Below are 17,526 nucleotides of genomic sequence, written 5' to 3'. Positions count from 1 at the left end.
CTCCCCTATGACCCAGCAATAGCCCTGCTAAGGATTTACCCAAGAGATACAGAAATGCTGAGGCATAGGAGCACATGTACCCCAATGTTCATAGCAGCAATGTCAACAATAGCCAAAACATGGAAAAAGCCTAAATGTCCATCACCTGATGAGTGGATCAAGAAGATGTGGTATATATACACAATGGAGTACTACATGGCAATGAGAGGGAATGACATACGGCCATTTGTAGGAAAGTGGATGGACCTTGAGGGTGTCATGCTGAGCGAAGTAAGCCAGGCAGAGAAGGACAGAAACCATATGTTTGCACTCATAGGTCTAACAGGAAATAGTCAGAATGATCTAGCTTCAAGAAAAGCAAGCAGTGAGTAGTGCTTAAGAAAAATTGATTCAGTATCTAATGGATAGTTGATACCTGAAAGAATCTTGAGACGTTAAAAGAACTTGACCAAGGTTTATTGGCTCCTAAAAAGTAGAGTCATTATTCAAACCCAGGTCTGTCCACCTTACATAGTAGGCTTTCCCTACTAGGGCAATTTACTTTTTATGCTACAGATGTTCCTATACTCTAGTTTCATTAAGATTGAGAAAGGGAGGAAAAGGAGCTGGGAGGGAGGGGCTCCGCCTCTCTGATCCTATCTGGTTTCCTGGTAATAGGAGGGAGGTGAAGACTACAAATACCGTAATCTGATAAAAATTGATTTTAACGCATTTTGCCTGGTATTTAATATATATTAGCAACAACTGCAAGAACTCCAGGTTGCAACCATACAAACTTCTACCTAAGAGCAAACCAAAGGTGTGGAATTCTAGGAAACAACGGTAACAAAGTATTTCTCTTCCCTTTGCTCTACCCAATGGTTACATTAAAAAAACAATGTTTGATACCAATAATACCAAATACAATGTTTAAATTTACAAAGAATACATCTGTTTGTTTCCATTAAAACTGTCTTTATTCACTGTATTGCAAGTATATACAAAAAAAAAAACAAGTACTGAAATGATTCTAGCAGAATACAAATTAATGGTTTGTTTTTTTTGATAATAATTAATTTAAGTGTCAAATCAAATGTTTCATCACTTTCTTATTTTGTTTTATTTATTTTATTTTTAAAGGATTTTATTTTTAAGTAATCTCCACACGCAATGTGGGGCTTGAACTAATAACCCTGAGATGAAGAGTCACATGTGCTACCAACTCAACCAGCCAGCCAGACAGGCCCTTGCTTTCCTATTTTAAATGCTTACTTTGTTATTGCAGATATCATGATTTGAAATCATCTTGTTTTTTTAAATTCACTTCTTACTTTATTTATTGCAACTTACTTGTTTATTCACTTATTAGCAGGGATTTTGCCAATTTCATTTGCCATCATATTTTTAACAGTTTGGGCTTTTAGAAGACACAAAGTATTTGTCAAATTAATTTTTAAAAGTACACTGTTCCAAAATAAAAGTCACGGGTCTGATATCTACAAATATGCCAATATATTGAAATTTCAAAACTAAAGGATGATAAACGATTCTGTGTTCTACTATAAAATAACCTGGGGTGGAGTTGTTGAAAGCCCAAATGTCAGTAGATAAGAGAAGCAACCACGTTCTCTCTCTCTCTCTTTTAATGTTTTTTTTTTTGAGAGAGAGAGAGAGAGAGAGAGAGAGAGAGAGAGAGAGAAAGAGCGCACACAAGAGAGAGCAAGCTGGGGAGTGGCAGGGGAAGAGGGAGAGAGGAAATCCCAAGCAGGCTCTATGCTGTCAGTATAGAGTCTGAAGCAGGGCTCAAACTCACCAACTGAGTTCTGAGATCAAGACCTGAGCCCAAGAAATCAAGAGTCAGATGCTAACCAAGTAAGGCACCCGGGCGCCTGCAAAGTGGCCTCATTGTCTTGCTGAGGTTGGGCAAACACTCAGCTTGGGTCTTAGTGGATCTGAGGCAATAAGGCAGGAGGACTTCCTGCTTCCAGTGAAAGCAGTTCTTCATTCATCCGCATTTTAGAGAGACTCTTCCGAAACTTTTGTTTGAAGAAATGATTCCACTGCTTAGAAATAGGTTTAGGGGAGGGTGGTCGAAAACTTTTCCATTGTATATTATATTTATTTTTCCCTTTCAAAGTCAATGTGCTATAATTGTTATTAATGTTTTTATGGTATAATAACAAAACTGTTGCTGTCTCAATTTGAAAGCAATTATGCCTTTTTTTTTTTTAGAATTTTCAGGAAAAACAAACACCAAGGTATCTAGAATCAGAAAAATCTTTGCCTTTTAGCTATATAAAAATTTTTAAAGTTTAACCTATACTGGAGAATTTTAGAATCTTTAGAAATCAAAGATTTGTCCTACCACTGTACTAATCTCATATTTGATTTCTCTTTTGACAGAGAGAGCATATAAAAACATGTTTAGCATTTCCTCCCTTCCCAGGTTGCATTTTATCTTGAGTAGATTTAAAACCAGATTAGCTGTAATAGGATTCCAGGATGTGGGCAGATGTCTACTTGTCAGCGATGATCTTTCTTGCAATCAGTTCCTTCATTATTTCATTGGTACCACCATAGATGGCCTGAGCTCGGGCATCCACATAAGCTCTATGTAAGTCAAAACATAATTGAATGAAGAAATAAAAGATATTGGAAGTTATAAATTTTGTCTCAGCAGGCAAATATTGATTTCTTTAAAATATTTGTTTCATGAAATCCAAACAATAAAAGTTCTTTATAAATTACTTTTTTTTTCCAGTATGGCACTCATCCTATATTTGTATGATTACAAAATTCTGTTAAGGTACTGATCATCTCTACATCTCATCTGTTTGCTTGATGAGATTACAATTTCAAACTAGCATCGAAAAAGATGTTTATTTATTTTTGAGAGAGAGGGAGCATGAGCAGGGAAGGGGAAGGGAGAGAGGGAGAGAATCCCAAGCAGGCTCTGGGCCATGAGCACAGAGCCGGATGTGGGGCTTGAATTCACAAACCTTGAGATCAACACCAAAACCAAGAGTTGGTCGTTTAACCAACTGAGCCACCCAGGAGCCCCAAAATAACATTTATTAGTACGTTTCATTTCATTTAATTTTGTAAACTTTAGCACGTATCCTAGGATTTTAAAAAGGCTGTTTCAGGTTTAGAGTGGATGGAATGTCTCAATTTCTTATTATCTTTAATGTTTCCTCAAAAAGGTTGAAATCCACTGGTTTTATAGGAAACAAAAGAGAAAAGAAAGTACCTATTTTTTTTCTAACATTCCTTTAGGTTCCCACCACAACTGCTGCCACCAGGAGTGTAAATTGATGCTTTAGAAAATATTACTTCCCACAAAGTTAACAAGTAACTTATTTTTTGGAAATGATTAATAGTCACTCCAATAATGTATGACATTAAAATACTGGGTAGCTGAGTTTACTCCACACACACACAATGTTACCAGGAATTCACCTTTGGTAGCAAAGAGAGTAACCATGATACTGCATAGTTGTTTTTGCCTTTTTTCATTTGATTTTACCCTATCAGCTCTGGCATCAGGAAGGATAAATATCATTATTGTTTTGTAGGTAAGAGAACTGAGATGGAGAGTAGTTAATACATGTACTAATTAATGGTTGTTATTTAATGATCACATAACAGATAATTGGCAGGTAGGTATCTTGCCACTTTGCAAGTATCTTTTTCATTACCTCACAGTATTTTCATTGGCCCAAGCATGTAGGATTAGTTACTGAGCTTTGGACTTTCCTAGTAGACAAATTCAAAGGCTTTCTTTCTTTCTTTTTTTTTTTTTTTTTGTCCAAACATAGAATCTGTTTTTGGTTTTTATGTTTTATTTTTATTTTTTTAACTTTAACATTTGAGACAAATTAAATGTTCCAGCTCTCAAGGAATATGACCAATTCTGGACTCTTTGTATTCATCGTGGTACCTTACAAAAAGTAAGCACTCAGTAAATATTTACTGATTTAGTGTATTACCGAGGAATTTTAGAGTCTCAATACCTACTTTTTGTTGAAACTTGAAATCTAAAGACATTTGTATTTTCAAGTATAGTTTTTTCTTTTGAACGGATTCCCCTGCTGCCCATGAAACCCAGCACGTGCAGGTGGAGACCCTACGTGGCCCTTCTGCCTACCTCAGCAATCTCCGCGCTTTCAGACATTTTTGGATTGGATGGGGCTTGCATTTTTGGGTTTTTTTTTTTCCGCATTAAAGAAATTCCAGTGGAGTAGGTAATGAAAGAGATCAGTAGACCTTTTATAGGTTACTAATTAAATTCAGTCATCAACTAAAATTAACAGAGAAAGGCAGCAGAAGGAATGTTTAACCACATAGTGATGGAGCTCTGTGTCTCGGGCTCTTCTTCCTGGTATGGCAGAGAGGTCTTGAAATGGCAATGATTAAGCCTCGCTTCGCACAGGCCCCAAGCCTAATGTGTAAGACTGAAATAAGTTCACATGCTTCAGAGCAGTTACTTAAAAAAAAAAAAAAAAAAAGTAACAAAACAAAAAAGCAAAAAAAAAAAAAAAGCAGCAGCTGTTTTATCTGCAAAATCAAGACTCAGCAATGCATATACATACATAAATACACAAATAATATACCTTAATTTGAGGATATAAGAAACACAATTAGAATGATTTTTCTTTCAAATCAAAATCTGTGCACTGTGACCACATACTCCCTAAAGTGTCTAACCAGCCTTTGTTATTATCTACTACTTTATCTCATTAACTTATGAGAAGTTCTTTCTTTGTATCTCTGGGGCGAGAATTAACAATCCAGTTTAAAGGTTCATACAATCTCTGAAGGAACAAACCGGCCAAGAAAGGGATTATTATTCTTGAAAGGAAATAGAAGTCTCTCAGACTGAAACCAGAATTTCAAATAAGCCATCAAGCTACGATTTTTGCTTGCTACTGACCTTAGAGAATTGCCTCGAAGGAAACAGAGAGCAAGACTTGCTCTGCACTCTAGTCTTAAGCCGTGTGGATGGGACTCCTCACCTCATAGGCCTTTCGTAGAACCCGAACTCAACTAGGCAAACACTAACCCACCACATTTTCAACAGAGGTTGGAACAGCACACGTAAGTAGAAAAATACAGACATTCATTATGATTTGACTTTCTTAGCATTGTGAAGAGTGTGAATAAGATGGATTATTATTGTAAATAAAACATGAAAACACACAGGAAAAAAAAGTCCACTGATGATTTAATTTGTGCTAGCATAACTGAAGGTTTACTTCTGATTTGTTTACTTCTGATTTCATGACTACACAAAGATTAAAAAAAAATAAACTTTCTTTTGATTAAGGCTCGTTTGGAGTGGTTCTAAAAGGATATACCAAAATCCAAGTCCAAGAATTGCCAAATAAATAAATAAATAAAATCATTTAGTTACTTCATGTCTACGTTCCCAAAGACGGGAAAAGCCCTAGCTGTTGCTGAGATTTTGTAAAAGGTTATAAATTATAGACACCCTGTGATTAAAGCTTTCTGAACTGCCCCCATGGCTACAGAAAATTAGTAGATTATATCTATGCTGCAGCTTTTGTTCTTAATGTAACTTAACAGAAATGTTTATTTTCCTCATTAAAGACCATAAATGTATCAAATGTTTTCAATTATGTTTGCCAAAATAATAAATGTCAAAGTCAGTTTGAATCCTAGTTTGATATTTTTTTCCTTTAGGTAGTCTGTATTTACATTAAAATTAGAATAGGAAAAGGGTTTTTTTACATTTATTTATTTTTGTAAGGAAGAGAGAGAGTGTATGTGCATGGGAAAGTGGCAGAGAGAGAAGGGAGGGAGGGGGAGAGAGAGAGAGAGAGAGAGAGGGAGAGGATCCCAAGCAGGCTCTGCACCATCAGCACAGAGCCCAATGTGAAGCTTGATGTGGGGCTTGAACTCCCCAACCATGAGATCATGATCTGAGACAAAGTGGGACACTTAACCAACAGAGCCACTAGGGGAAAAAAAAAAGGTAAAAAAAAAAAAAACCTAAAAAAACTAAAAAATATAACAAAAACTAAAAACTAGAAAAAGTTTTTAGAAGCTCATAGCATGCCTATTCTCAGATTCAGAACTAAACCAGGCATGTCTCCATATTGCTAAATTAGAGGAAAAGGATATTTTCTAGAGTGATGATGAGAAATGTCAAGGGCAAGAGGGACAGAAGAGATTACGGAAATGGAGAAACACGGAAGAGGATGCTGTCTATTAACAAACCAGTACTGCTCCAAACTAATAACAAGAATATTCGGAAGAGCACTGGGTGTTGTATGGAAACTAATTTGACAATAAACTACTTAAAAAAAAAAAAGAATATTCATGTGTAAGAGAGTAAAAAAGGGTGCATTTAGTTTCTTCAGAAGAAAATAAAAACTCTATCGGGAAAAATTAATACTTTAACTAGGTTTTTAGAGCAAATAATCAAATATTTAAGATATGACAACTTAGATCCTTTTCATGTGCAAACTTTTTCCTAAAGTCTCTTTTTTTTTTACTTTAAAAAGTTGTATTTTTACTTTTTAAAACATATAAATGACCAACAAGTATATGAAAAAATGCTCACTGTCACCAATCATCAGGGAAATACAAATCAAGACCACAGTGAGTACTACCTCACACCTGTGAGGATGGCTATGAACAAAAAAACAAAGGCCAGCAGGTGTTGGTGAGAACGTGGGGAAATTGGAGCCCCGCACACTGCTGGAGGGAATACAAAACGGGGCAGCTGTGATGGAAAATAGATGAAGGCTCCTCAAAATATCAACACAACTATCGCATGATCCCAAAAATCCCACTTCTAGGTATTTATTGCAAAGAATTGAAATCAGGACCTGCAAGAAATATTAGCATTTATATGTTCATTACAGTATCATTCACAATAGCCGAGAGGTGAAAGAAAACAACCTAAACATCCATGGACAGCTGAATGGAGAGGGAAAATGAGTTGAAAACTATTCAACCTTCAAACATAAGGAAATTCTTCAGTGTGTGACAACTTGGATGGACTTGAACATTCTGCTAAGTGAAATAAGCCAGTCACTGGAAGACAAATACCACATGATTCCTCCTACAGTGAAGTATCTGAAAGAGCCTAATTCATAGAATCTAAGAAGTCTGATGGTTGTCAGGAACAAAAGAAGAGGATAATGGTGATTACTAATCAATGGGCAGAAGGTTCCAGTTAGGCAAGATGAATAGGCTTTAGAAATCGGCAGCACAACCTTGTTCTTATAGTTAGCAACACAGTATGGCGGGGCACATGGTAGGTTCAGTTAGTTAAGCATCCGACTCTTGATTTCGGCTCAGGGCAGAATCTCACAGCTCTTGAGTTCAAGCCCTGCATCAGGTTCTGTGCTGATCGTGCAGAACCAGCTTGGGATTCATTCTCTCCCTTCTCTCTGCCCCTCCCCTGCTGACATGCACATGTACTTTCTCTCTCTCTCTTACAAAATAAATAAGCATTTAAAAAAATATAGTATGGAACACATAAAAATTGGAGAAGAGAATAGATCTCATGTTAAATGTTCTTACCAGAGTAAAAAAATAAAATAAAATAATTAATAGTCAATGCAAATTAAAGGCAGAATTATAACCTATTTTCTACACATTATATTTGCACAAAGTTTTAAAAGCAAGAACGTACATAGTTTAGGAGGATAAGTTATCCTCAGACTTTTTTCATTTGAGTATGAGTGGCTACTAACTGGAAAAAATAATCTGGCAATGTATTAAAATTTAAAATATGCATACTTTTGAACTAGCAATACTAGTTTTGGAACTCTGTCCCATTGTAATCAAAAACACATGTATCTAAGACAAATGCGTAAAGGTGTTTTGTCATAGCATTCATTGTCATAGCAAAAAAAGTAGAAATAACCAGATTATGGTTAGCCAATAAAATACAATATTCAACTATAACAAAAGTGATATTAATCCTTCTGTAAAATGATTCAAATAAAGTCAAGCTTTATTATACTGATCTCTTCCCTTTCTTTAAAAATGATAAAATCCTAGTGGTGGGCTGATAACCTGAAGCTGTTTCCTCTGTCTGAACACACTCTGTAGTCAGCTGACAAATGCAAAGATTTTGCATCTGTTTTCCCTCTATACTCAATGCACAAAGTACAGTAATGAAATTTTCCTTTTTCTTCACGTCATCCGGAAGAGTGTACCACAACAGCCATATTCACCTTGCAATCGGGTACTCCCACATGTATCCCCAGCCTCCGTGGAGCTGCAAACAGTCATAAGCTACGGTGTTTTGTAAGGCAGTTGCCCTGGATAACCAAAATAAAAAGCAACAAAGGAACATTTGAAATGGATTTACACGAGGTGCTTCACAATCAGGAAACAAATGATTTATGCAAAACAATTACAGTTAGACACATTAGCCAACCAGAGAAGATTGACATAAATTACATATGAAATAAACTTCTACAAAATTTTCACATAATGAATACTTTCTGCATCAGCTGGTTCTGGGTGGGTTTTTGTTAAGGCTAGAAATAAAATGTGGAAAGCACAGTCTATTATGTTTTTGGCTACATTAGGCCTGAAAAGGCCATAATAAAAACTTGACTTTGGTCTAATTTATTTAAATTCTCCATATAATCTAAGTTAACTGTATCTATACAGCTGTATACAGCCACCTATTTCCTTTAGCTTTGTAATATGTCTTTTTCTCCAAAGATGTCACTTCTACCTGAAAGTTGCAATTCTGAATTTCAGTAACTATGAAAAATTTTTTTAGGTATTTTCAGAAATAAACTGAAAGTAAAATTAAAAACCTAAAAGGGTAGACTACTATTAAAGTACACACCATCACATGGGAAACTTATTAAAGATTATTTGGGTATTATTATTCCCAAAGTATATGTATATTAATATGAAATACTTGAGAAATATTCTTGTTTGATCTCACCACAGTAATTTTAACTATCATTAAGTAAGTTCAAAATTCTTTTCAACCCGTTTTTTTCTTTTTAATTAAAGATTTCTTTTCATGTCTATTTATTTTTGAGAAAGAGAGTGCAAGCAGAAAAGGGGCAGAGAGAGAGGGAGACACAGATTCTGATGAAGCAGTCTGCATACTGTCAGCACAGAGCCTGACATGGGGCTCAAACCCATGAACTGTGAGATCATGACCTGTGCCAAAATTGGATGCCTAGCTGACTGTGCCACCCAGGTACCCCATTTCCCCCCTTTTTTCTAAAATCTTTAAGGTTTATTTATTTTTGAGAGAGAGACAGACAGAGTATGAGCAGGCGAGGGGCAGAGACAGAGGGAGGCATAGAAACCAAAGCAGGCTCCAGGCTCTGTCCAGGCTCTGAGCTGTCAGCACAGAGCCCAGTGCAGGACTCCAACCCAAGAATCATGAGAATATGACTTGAGCTGAAGTCTGGCACTTAACCCACGGAGCCACCCAGGCACCCCTAAACCTATTTTTCAATAATAGGAAACCTAAAGCAAAAGTTATCTGAGACACATTTGCCTATTTTAAATAATTTTTAACTCTCAGCAATAGCCAAACTATGGAGAGTCCCAGTGTCCATTGACTGAGGAATGATAAAGATGTGGTATATTTTATACAATGGATTGTTACTCAGCCATCAAAAAGAATGAAATCTTGCCATTTGCAAGAATGTGGATGGAGCTAGAGAGTATTATGCTAATTGAAGTAAGTCAGAGAAAGACAAACATCATATGATTTCACTCATACGTGGAATTTAGATACATATGGTAAACGTACATATGGGAAGGGAGGAAAAAAGAAAGACAGAGAAGTGAACCATAAGAGACTCTTAATGATAGAGAACACACTGAGGGTTAGTGGAGGGAAGGAGGTAGGGAATGGGTTAAATGGGTGATGGGTCTAAGGAGGGCATTTGTTATAATGAGCATTGAGTGTTACATGTAAGTGATAAAACACTAAATTATACGCCTGCAACCAGCATTATACTATATGTTAACTAACTAGAATTTAAATCAAAATTTGGGAAAAATAAAATAACTTTTGCTCAAGCCATAAGACAGGCAAGGCTGTTTCTAATACAGTAATAATATAATGATTAACAGATAAGACTCAGGAGGCAACAATATTTGGAATTCTATGAATTTTTTTATTGGACAAATATTTTAGTGGAATATTTACTGGGTATACTTAGTTGCTTCCTCTCCTTCAATGTGAAGTAAAAGTATGTCTATAAACTTAGTGTTTTTAAGAATAATGAGGTCAGTAGCTATCTGAATATTTCTTTTTCTAAAAATACTTTACCTAAAAAATTTTTGCATTTTTCCAACTAGTCACAGAATTTGCTTAAATATATTTGTAAAATGTCTCCCCCTAAAAGTGGAAGTTCCCAGTAATTCCACATCAATTCCAGCCTGGCAGTTTTATTATTTTGGAATAATTTCATAAAGAACAATTCTGCATACTTCTCCATTCGATTCCTGACTGAACTGAACACAGGTTAATGAATAATGATAGGAATTTTTTCTAGGTTATTTTTGGGCTAGTGAGATATGAGAATGTTTGTTTTTTTAAAACAGAGGAAACCAAACCCATTTTCAATATCTGATTTAAACTATGTTCTTGCATCTTAAAATACACAAAAGCCTTATAGGAGTCTCTTTTCAATTAACTCATCTTTTATACCATTGCTAATCATCTTTAACACAAATGAAAGTTCTTTCCAAATTTAATAGGACACTTTCTCTTTCATTTAATAAAGCATGTGCAACTTTTGACTGGATAATTAATTTTTCAGAAATTTTTCTTAAATCCAGCCACCATTTTAAAATAGAAAAATGGAGTCAAATCTACTCATTTCACAGATATCAAAATGTTGACCCAGAGAAAATTATTAATATATTTTTAAGCATATTTATTTACTTTGAGAGAGAGAGAGAGAGAGAGAGCACAAGAAAGGGAAGGGCAGAGAGAGAGGGACAGTGAGGATTCCAACCAGGCTCTGAGCTGTCAGCACAGAACCCAACTCGGGGCTCAAACTCATGAACCATGAGATCATGACCTGAGCCAGAATTAAGAGTCAGACGGTTAACCAACTGGTCACCCAGGCACTCCAACTCAGAAAGAATTAAATTTAATTACAGTCATTTAATAAAAGACTTGGGATTCAACCTCAGGACTGTAAGTGGTACTGTTCTTTTTTGGTCTCACTATTCTGCCACTCCTCAGAAAATACTTGAATGGACTAATCAGTCAACCTAGTTCAGGATCTTAATATCTTTTTTCTTTTTTAAATATTTATTTATTTTAATGTTTGTTTATTTTTGAAAGAGAGAGCGAGCGAGCATGCACGCACAAGTGGGGGCAGGCTAGTGAGAGAGGGAAATAGAATCTAAAGCAGGCTCCAGGCTCTGAACTGTCAACACGGAGCCCGTTGTGGGGCTCCAACTCAAAAACTATGAGGTCGTGACCTGATCCCTTAGCCAACTGAGCCACTCAGGGGCCCCAAATGTTTATCTATTTTTGAAAAAGAGAGAGAGAGAGAGAAAGTGCAGAAAACATGAGTGAAGTTGGGGAGAGGCAAAGAGAGAAGGGAACAGCGGATCCAGAGGTACCTCTCTGCTAACAGCAGACAGCCCAATGTGAGGATCAAACTCACAAACCATGAGATCAGGACCTGAGCAGAAGTCAGACTCTTAACTGACTGAGCCACCCAGGCGCCCCCATATCTTATTTTCAATTGCAAGCTAAAAGTTAAATCAACTTGAGTAATTTTTAACACACTATAAATAGGCTTAATGGGACCTTTCAGCATTTTTTAAAACATTGGTTTTTACTGTTAGTTTTCATTTTCACAGCCTTCTTTTAAGACCCTCAAGGCTGAGTTTAAAGTTGGAAGAATTCCATCACAGTCTGTGCAAACCCCGCATTTAATTACAAAGCACGCATACCAATATTTCGCCATGGAAGCTGTGGCAGAGTCCAGACGTTTCTCTTTATGCAGCTGGAGACAGCTGTCCACAAACGCTCTGGTGACACAAATGTGTGTTTTTAATTCTGCTAACTTATGCTGCACTGTCTTGAGTTTAAAAGAAATGAAAGGGGGAAAAATGAGCATCATAAAAGAGCATATTTTTAGTTACCTGGCATATCTAAAATTATATAATAAAAGATCTTTAGAGCAAAACAAAAGTGGACTTACTGGTTCTTCTTCTTCTCCTTCTTCTTCTTCTTCTTCTTCTTCTTTTTTTTTTTTAATCTCCCAAAGAGGCATGTGTTAACTAAACAACTTAAATTTAAAACCCACTCTACTCATCGCTAAGGAAACTTATACTAGATGATGAAAAGAAGAGATAAATGATAAATAATGTCTCATGTTTTAGATTAAAACATGACTTTAATAGGTGAGCACCATCTTGTGGTATAGTCCTGTAAATACAGCTGTTAGAAACACCTATTTTCCTCTGGAATCTAAATCCATGAGGAATTTCTCTCTGTCTCTGTCTCTCAGTCTCTCTGTCTCTCTTTTAAAGAGAGTGAGAAACAACTGGGGAGAGGGGCAGAGAGAGAGAGAGAGAGAGAGAGAGAGAGAGAGAGAGAGAGAGAGAACCTTGAGCAGGCTCCATGCTCAGCTCAGAGCCTGACTCAGGGCTCCATCCCACGACGCCAGGATTACGACCTGAGTCAAAATCAAGAGTGGGTTACTCAACTGACTGAGCCACCCAGGCGCCCCTCTCCTTCTTATCAAGTGTATATATTTCTCTGTTTTTAGAAAACTTCTTTGTTTTAGAGTAAAATAACAAAGTAACAGCTGGAAGGACAACAATAAAAATATTTATTAAACATTATTTTATATTGCAAAGTAATTAATCTAGATCTATAGAATGCAGTAGAAGAATGTCAGCCCTTGAGATCAAAGTCGTGTATCCTTCAGCTGCTCCCACTTCTCTCCACCTTCCCCCCTCAACAGCTAGTCTCTAACTTGAACTGGATGGTCAGGAAAGGTCAGTATCAACATTTTATACATTCTCTTGCCAGCCATAGACAACCTGTAGCAGCCTTGGAAATCATTCTATCTAGACTATTTTCAAGTATTCTTGACTGCTTTCACTTCAATCAGATATTTTTACATTTCAGATTCTTGGCTCCCACACCTTAAATTCTGAGTTTACATTTTGGTCTCTTTGGCACCAACTTTTAAACCTCCTTCAGGAAAATGGCTTGGATTTGACATACTGGCTTTCCACTTTGAGTAACCCCCCCAGATACACCCCATTCTAGTTGACCTCTTAGGTTCGAGGCCCAGGTCTGATCAGCTGGCTGTATCTTCCTTGTGAAACTACAGATAGAAACAGAGTTTTCATCATTCTGCCTTGGGATTTATGAGACCTTTGCTGTGGCTAATAAAAATCATGGAAGTTAGTGAAAAAGGTGCCACAGCTGAACTCAAACTAGACATTAATGCGCCCCACCTGTGTACTGGCAAGTTCAAAGCCACGATGGAGTTCCCAACAGGAAGGCTTTAGGGACCAGATTCTCAATGCCGGCCCTGCCTGCCATTCCTACTGGCTATAGCAATTCTCAAACCACAAAACTGAACCTTTTCACATCATTGTAGTGGGGACAGTTTGGGTACTTTCCATTTCTAGAAAGGAGTAGAAAGGGAATTTAATAAGACTCAGGACCAGGCAAGACCAGGGTATCAGGAGGAGTAGGAGCTCTGAGAGGGACAGACTCCTCAGAGGTGTATCAATATAACTACCATACTAATGAAAAACCCAACGGATTGCTTTTCCCTTGGCTTTATTCCATCCTGTTCTAGAAACAAACAATATAGCTGGCACCTAATGGTTCTAAAACCAAGCAGTAGGAAGGCTGGTGCCACATATTTTCCATCTTTGTATCCTGGCCTCTAATTCAGAACATGCTGGGTCACATCAAAACTTTCTTCCCCTCTCACTCTTTCCTTACATCGTCTACCTCCCTTTCTATTCACTTATATTTAATTAGGCCAAATCTCTACACAATAAATCAGCACAGAGTTTCTCGCCTCCACCCCACGTGTCCAGGATGACTCATAGAAAATCTAAAGACAGAACAAGAAATAAAGGAAAAAAGTAGCAAAATACTCTTCTATATATTGAAAACAGATGAGTATATGTTCCCTCTAAGCCTACTTCTGGCTTAGTTCGAGGACACTGTCTGTGATACTTCACTGGGAAGACAAGGGGGACTCCGACAAGTCTCAAGGTACTCCTGCCCTCTCCCCACTCTGATGGCACACTTGGGAATTGATATATTATTTACAATATGAGAGAATCAAGATCTCTAAGTCCAGTTCCCTCACATGAGAGCTGTTTCTCTGGGCATTCTGGGAGCTCCCAGAAGCTGAAGTTAAATTTTAGACCAGGGTGAGCTCATTTAGAACTCTTTCTTTTAAATTTTTGTTGTTGTTGCTGTTTATGTTTATTTATTTTGAAAGACAGAGGGAGACAGAGCACAAGCGGAGGAGGGGAAGAGAGAGAGGGAGACACAGAATCTGAAGCAGGCTCCAGGCTCTGAGGTGTCAGCACAGAGCCCGACACGGGGCTGGAACCCAGGAACTATGAAATGATGACCTGAGCCAAAGTTGAACGCTTAACTGACTGAGCCACCCAGGTGCCCCTAGAACTCTTTCTTTAATTCTTTTAGTGAGGTCCACAGGTGTGAAGAAATTAATGCCTTCAAGACTACAAAATTTACTCTCTGGGGATAAAGAGATTAAATATTTGCGTATTCTTGGCATCACATTGGGTGTTACTATACACAATTTATTTGGGTTCTTCACCACAGACATTGCATCACACTTTCAGAAATTATTGTGCAATGGATGGTGGCTAATAATTGTACACACATTATTAGCAAGGTGCTTTTTGGGAATGACCAACACTTGTAGCAGTACTTTAAAACATTCATTTCTAATTGCTAATAGATAATACTACAGCTAGCATTTTAAAAGTTCCTCAAAATTTACACAGTGAATCATATTCAGTCCCCTTCAAAGTTCTGAAGGACATAATTCTAAGAATCATAGAATTATAGAATTGGAATACACTCTGGAGAGGTTATCTAGCCCATGTTCCATTTAAACAATACTGTTAATTGTACTGTAATATATTATGATTCAAATACAAAATACAACATCATCAGTTTGCCACCTAATTTTATAGTTAATTAACTCTACACTCAAGGTCTTAGGAACTGGATAATTACATTTTGGAGGAATGTAAAGAAGAAGTAACATTTTTCCCCTCTCCTATTCCTTTTCATAATACTCGGTACCCTTAGAATCAATGGCACATCCCACACAAGTAATGACTAAAGCTTGTCTTAGAAAAGAACATTGAATTTTCACTTCATCGCCCATGGGTGAGGAAAGTGGGAAAAGAAAAAAGGTCTATATACTTTAAATTTCTGGGAAGTAAAACTAATGTATGAGTTAAGGGTTTAGGTTCCAGGAGTGCCTGGCTCAGTCAGTTAAATGTCCGACTTCAGCTCAGGTCATGATCTTATGGTTCCTGGGTTCTAGCCCCGTGCTGATGGGCCAGCGACTGGAGCCTACTTCAGATTCTGTGTCTCCCTCTCTTTCTGACCCTCCCCTGCTTGCACTCTGTCTCTCTCTCACACAAATAAATAAAACATTAGAACATTATTTTGAAAATTTTAAAAAGTACAATTTCCAGAGTTGTAATATATGTGTAATCTTGGGAAACCTGCCTAACTTCTTCATGCCACAATCTCCTTAACTGTAAAATGAAGGTAAAAAGAATGCTTATATAGAGAGTTCTGAAGAAAAAAACAAGACAATCGATTTAGCACAGTGTCTAGCACATGGGAACAATGTAATAAGTCAGTCACTATCATTATTTAATAACTGAATTTTACCATCTTATTATCTATTCCATGAAAAATCATAGGATTTGACATCAAATATGTAGGGTATGAATGAAAAGATATAGAAATCTTATAATAATTGTGACTCACGTATGGTTAGGTCTCCATTCTACAAAGAAAATTATTTTTTTTTTGTGAAATGCACTGAAATGGGTCAGAAAGGCCCCAAATGTTCAAAATTCAAGAATAACAAAGAAAAAGGAAATTGAATAGTTAAATGATCATAAAATGATTTCTGGCTAAGTATAATACAACAAGGTCTTCTCTTTCATTTGAATAACTAGAACAGTAGTGTACCCAGTTCTAGAATAGGAGGTGTAAGCATATATTGGTCATTCATCTTCTTTGAATATATTCCTAGATTGAATATGAAAATATTTAAAGATATTTATTTCAATAAAACAGAGAGATTAGAAGCGCCTGGGTGGCTCAGTTGGTTGAGCGTCCGGCTTTGGCTCAGGTCATTATCTCGCGTTCCTGGGTTCGAGCCCTGAGCCGGGCTCTGTGCTGACAGCTCAGAGCCTGGAGCCTGTCTTCAGATTCTGTGTCTCCCTCTCTCTCTGACCCTCCCCTGTTCATCGTGTCTCTCTCTCTCTCTCTCTCTCAAAAAATGAATAAAACATTAAAAAATAATAATTGCATTAAAAAAACAGAAAGATCAGAAGAAATATCTCAGAACTCTGAGAACATATGTATTTACTTGGAAAACCGTATTACAGAGCTGTAGTACACTCTGTGTGGAAGTGATGCTACTGCCACCTAGCGACAGCTTGGTAAACTACCTTAGAAAGAAGGCGACATTAAAATGGTGCTTGCTTTGAAAAAAATGAAAACTATATCCTCTCTTTGCTATCAAAATATATGTATTTATTTCATATATATATTAATCAAATACATATATTACAAATGGTTTTTTCTTCATTATACCAATTTCCTATTTCATTCATGGTCAAATGTCAAATCATATTTGAGCTATAAACAATCTGGGTTATATCACAGTCATCCTTGTTGTAATGTAATATGAATCCCATAAAAGGAAATGTAGATTTCCAAGGGGATGAAAAATATGCCTTTTTGATTTACTTTTTAAAAATATTTTTAATGTTTATTTTTAGAGAGAGAGACAGAGACAGAGATAGAGCACAAGTGGGGGAGGGGCAGAGAGAGGGAGATACAGAATCCGAAGAAGGCTCCAGGCTCCTAGCTGTCAGCACAGAGCCCAATGCAGGGCTTGAACTCACGAACCATGAGATCATGAGATCATGACCTGAGCCGAAGTCAGATGCTCAACTGACTGAACCACCCAGGCGCCCCTGATTTACTTTTTATACTGTCCGTACAGGGCTAAAGGCATGACGTAGTGGTGGTTGGATTTCAGAAGCAAAAGTTATTACAGGCACACTTTGCTTTATTACACTGCGCAGATGTTGCATTTTTTACAAATTGAAGGTCTGTGGCAACCCTGTGTTGAGCAAGTCTATTGGTGCCATTTCTCCAACAGCATTTGCTCACGTGTCTCTGTGTCATATTTTGGTAATTTTCACAATATTTCAACCTTTTTCACTATTATTATATTTGTTATGGTGATCAGTTATCTTTGATGTTACTCTTCCTCTTGTTTT

General features: G+C 36.9%; 1 protein-coding gene across 8 annotated transcripts in view; it reads right to left on the bottom strand.

Moving 5' to 3' along the window:
- The window catches only part of ACADL (acyl-CoA dehydrogenase long chain), a 50,006-nt gene that overhangs the window by 6,894 nt on the left and 25,586 nt on the right, over nucleotides 1-17,526 (bottom strand). For 2 of the 8 annotated variants that reach the window (XM_029933920.1, XM_029933927.1), the window contains 3 exons: nucleotides 11,923-12,050; nucleotides 8,193-8,279; nucleotides 3,140-4,420 (listed from right to left, as the gene is read on the bottom strand). In XM_029933920.1, the coding sequence (XP_029789780.1) occupies nucleotides 4,315-4,420; nucleotides 8,193-8,279; nucleotides 11,923-12,050 (321 nt within the window). In that variant the 3' untranslated portion in view covers nucleotides 3,140-4,314. Of the gene's footprint in view, nucleotides 1-2,175; nucleotides 2,590-3,139; nucleotides 4,434-8,192; nucleotides 8,280-11,922; nucleotides 12,051-17,526 lie in introns of those variants that run through there. The other 6 variants (XM_029933922.1, XM_029933925.1, XM_029933926.1 and 3 more) reach the window with 4 other exon arrangements.

The sequence above is a fragment of the Suricata suricatta genome, chromosome 3 (genome assembly GCF_006229205.1).
Source record: "Suricata suricatta isolate VVHF042 chromosome 3, meerkat_22Aug2017_6uvM2_HiC, whole genome shotgun sequence".
NCBI lineage: Eukaryota > Metazoa > Chordata > Mammalia > Carnivora > Herpestidae > Suricata > Suricata suricatta.
Note: the sequence above shows the minus strand (reverse complement) of the source record. Positions and strands in the feature narration are given on the sequence as shown.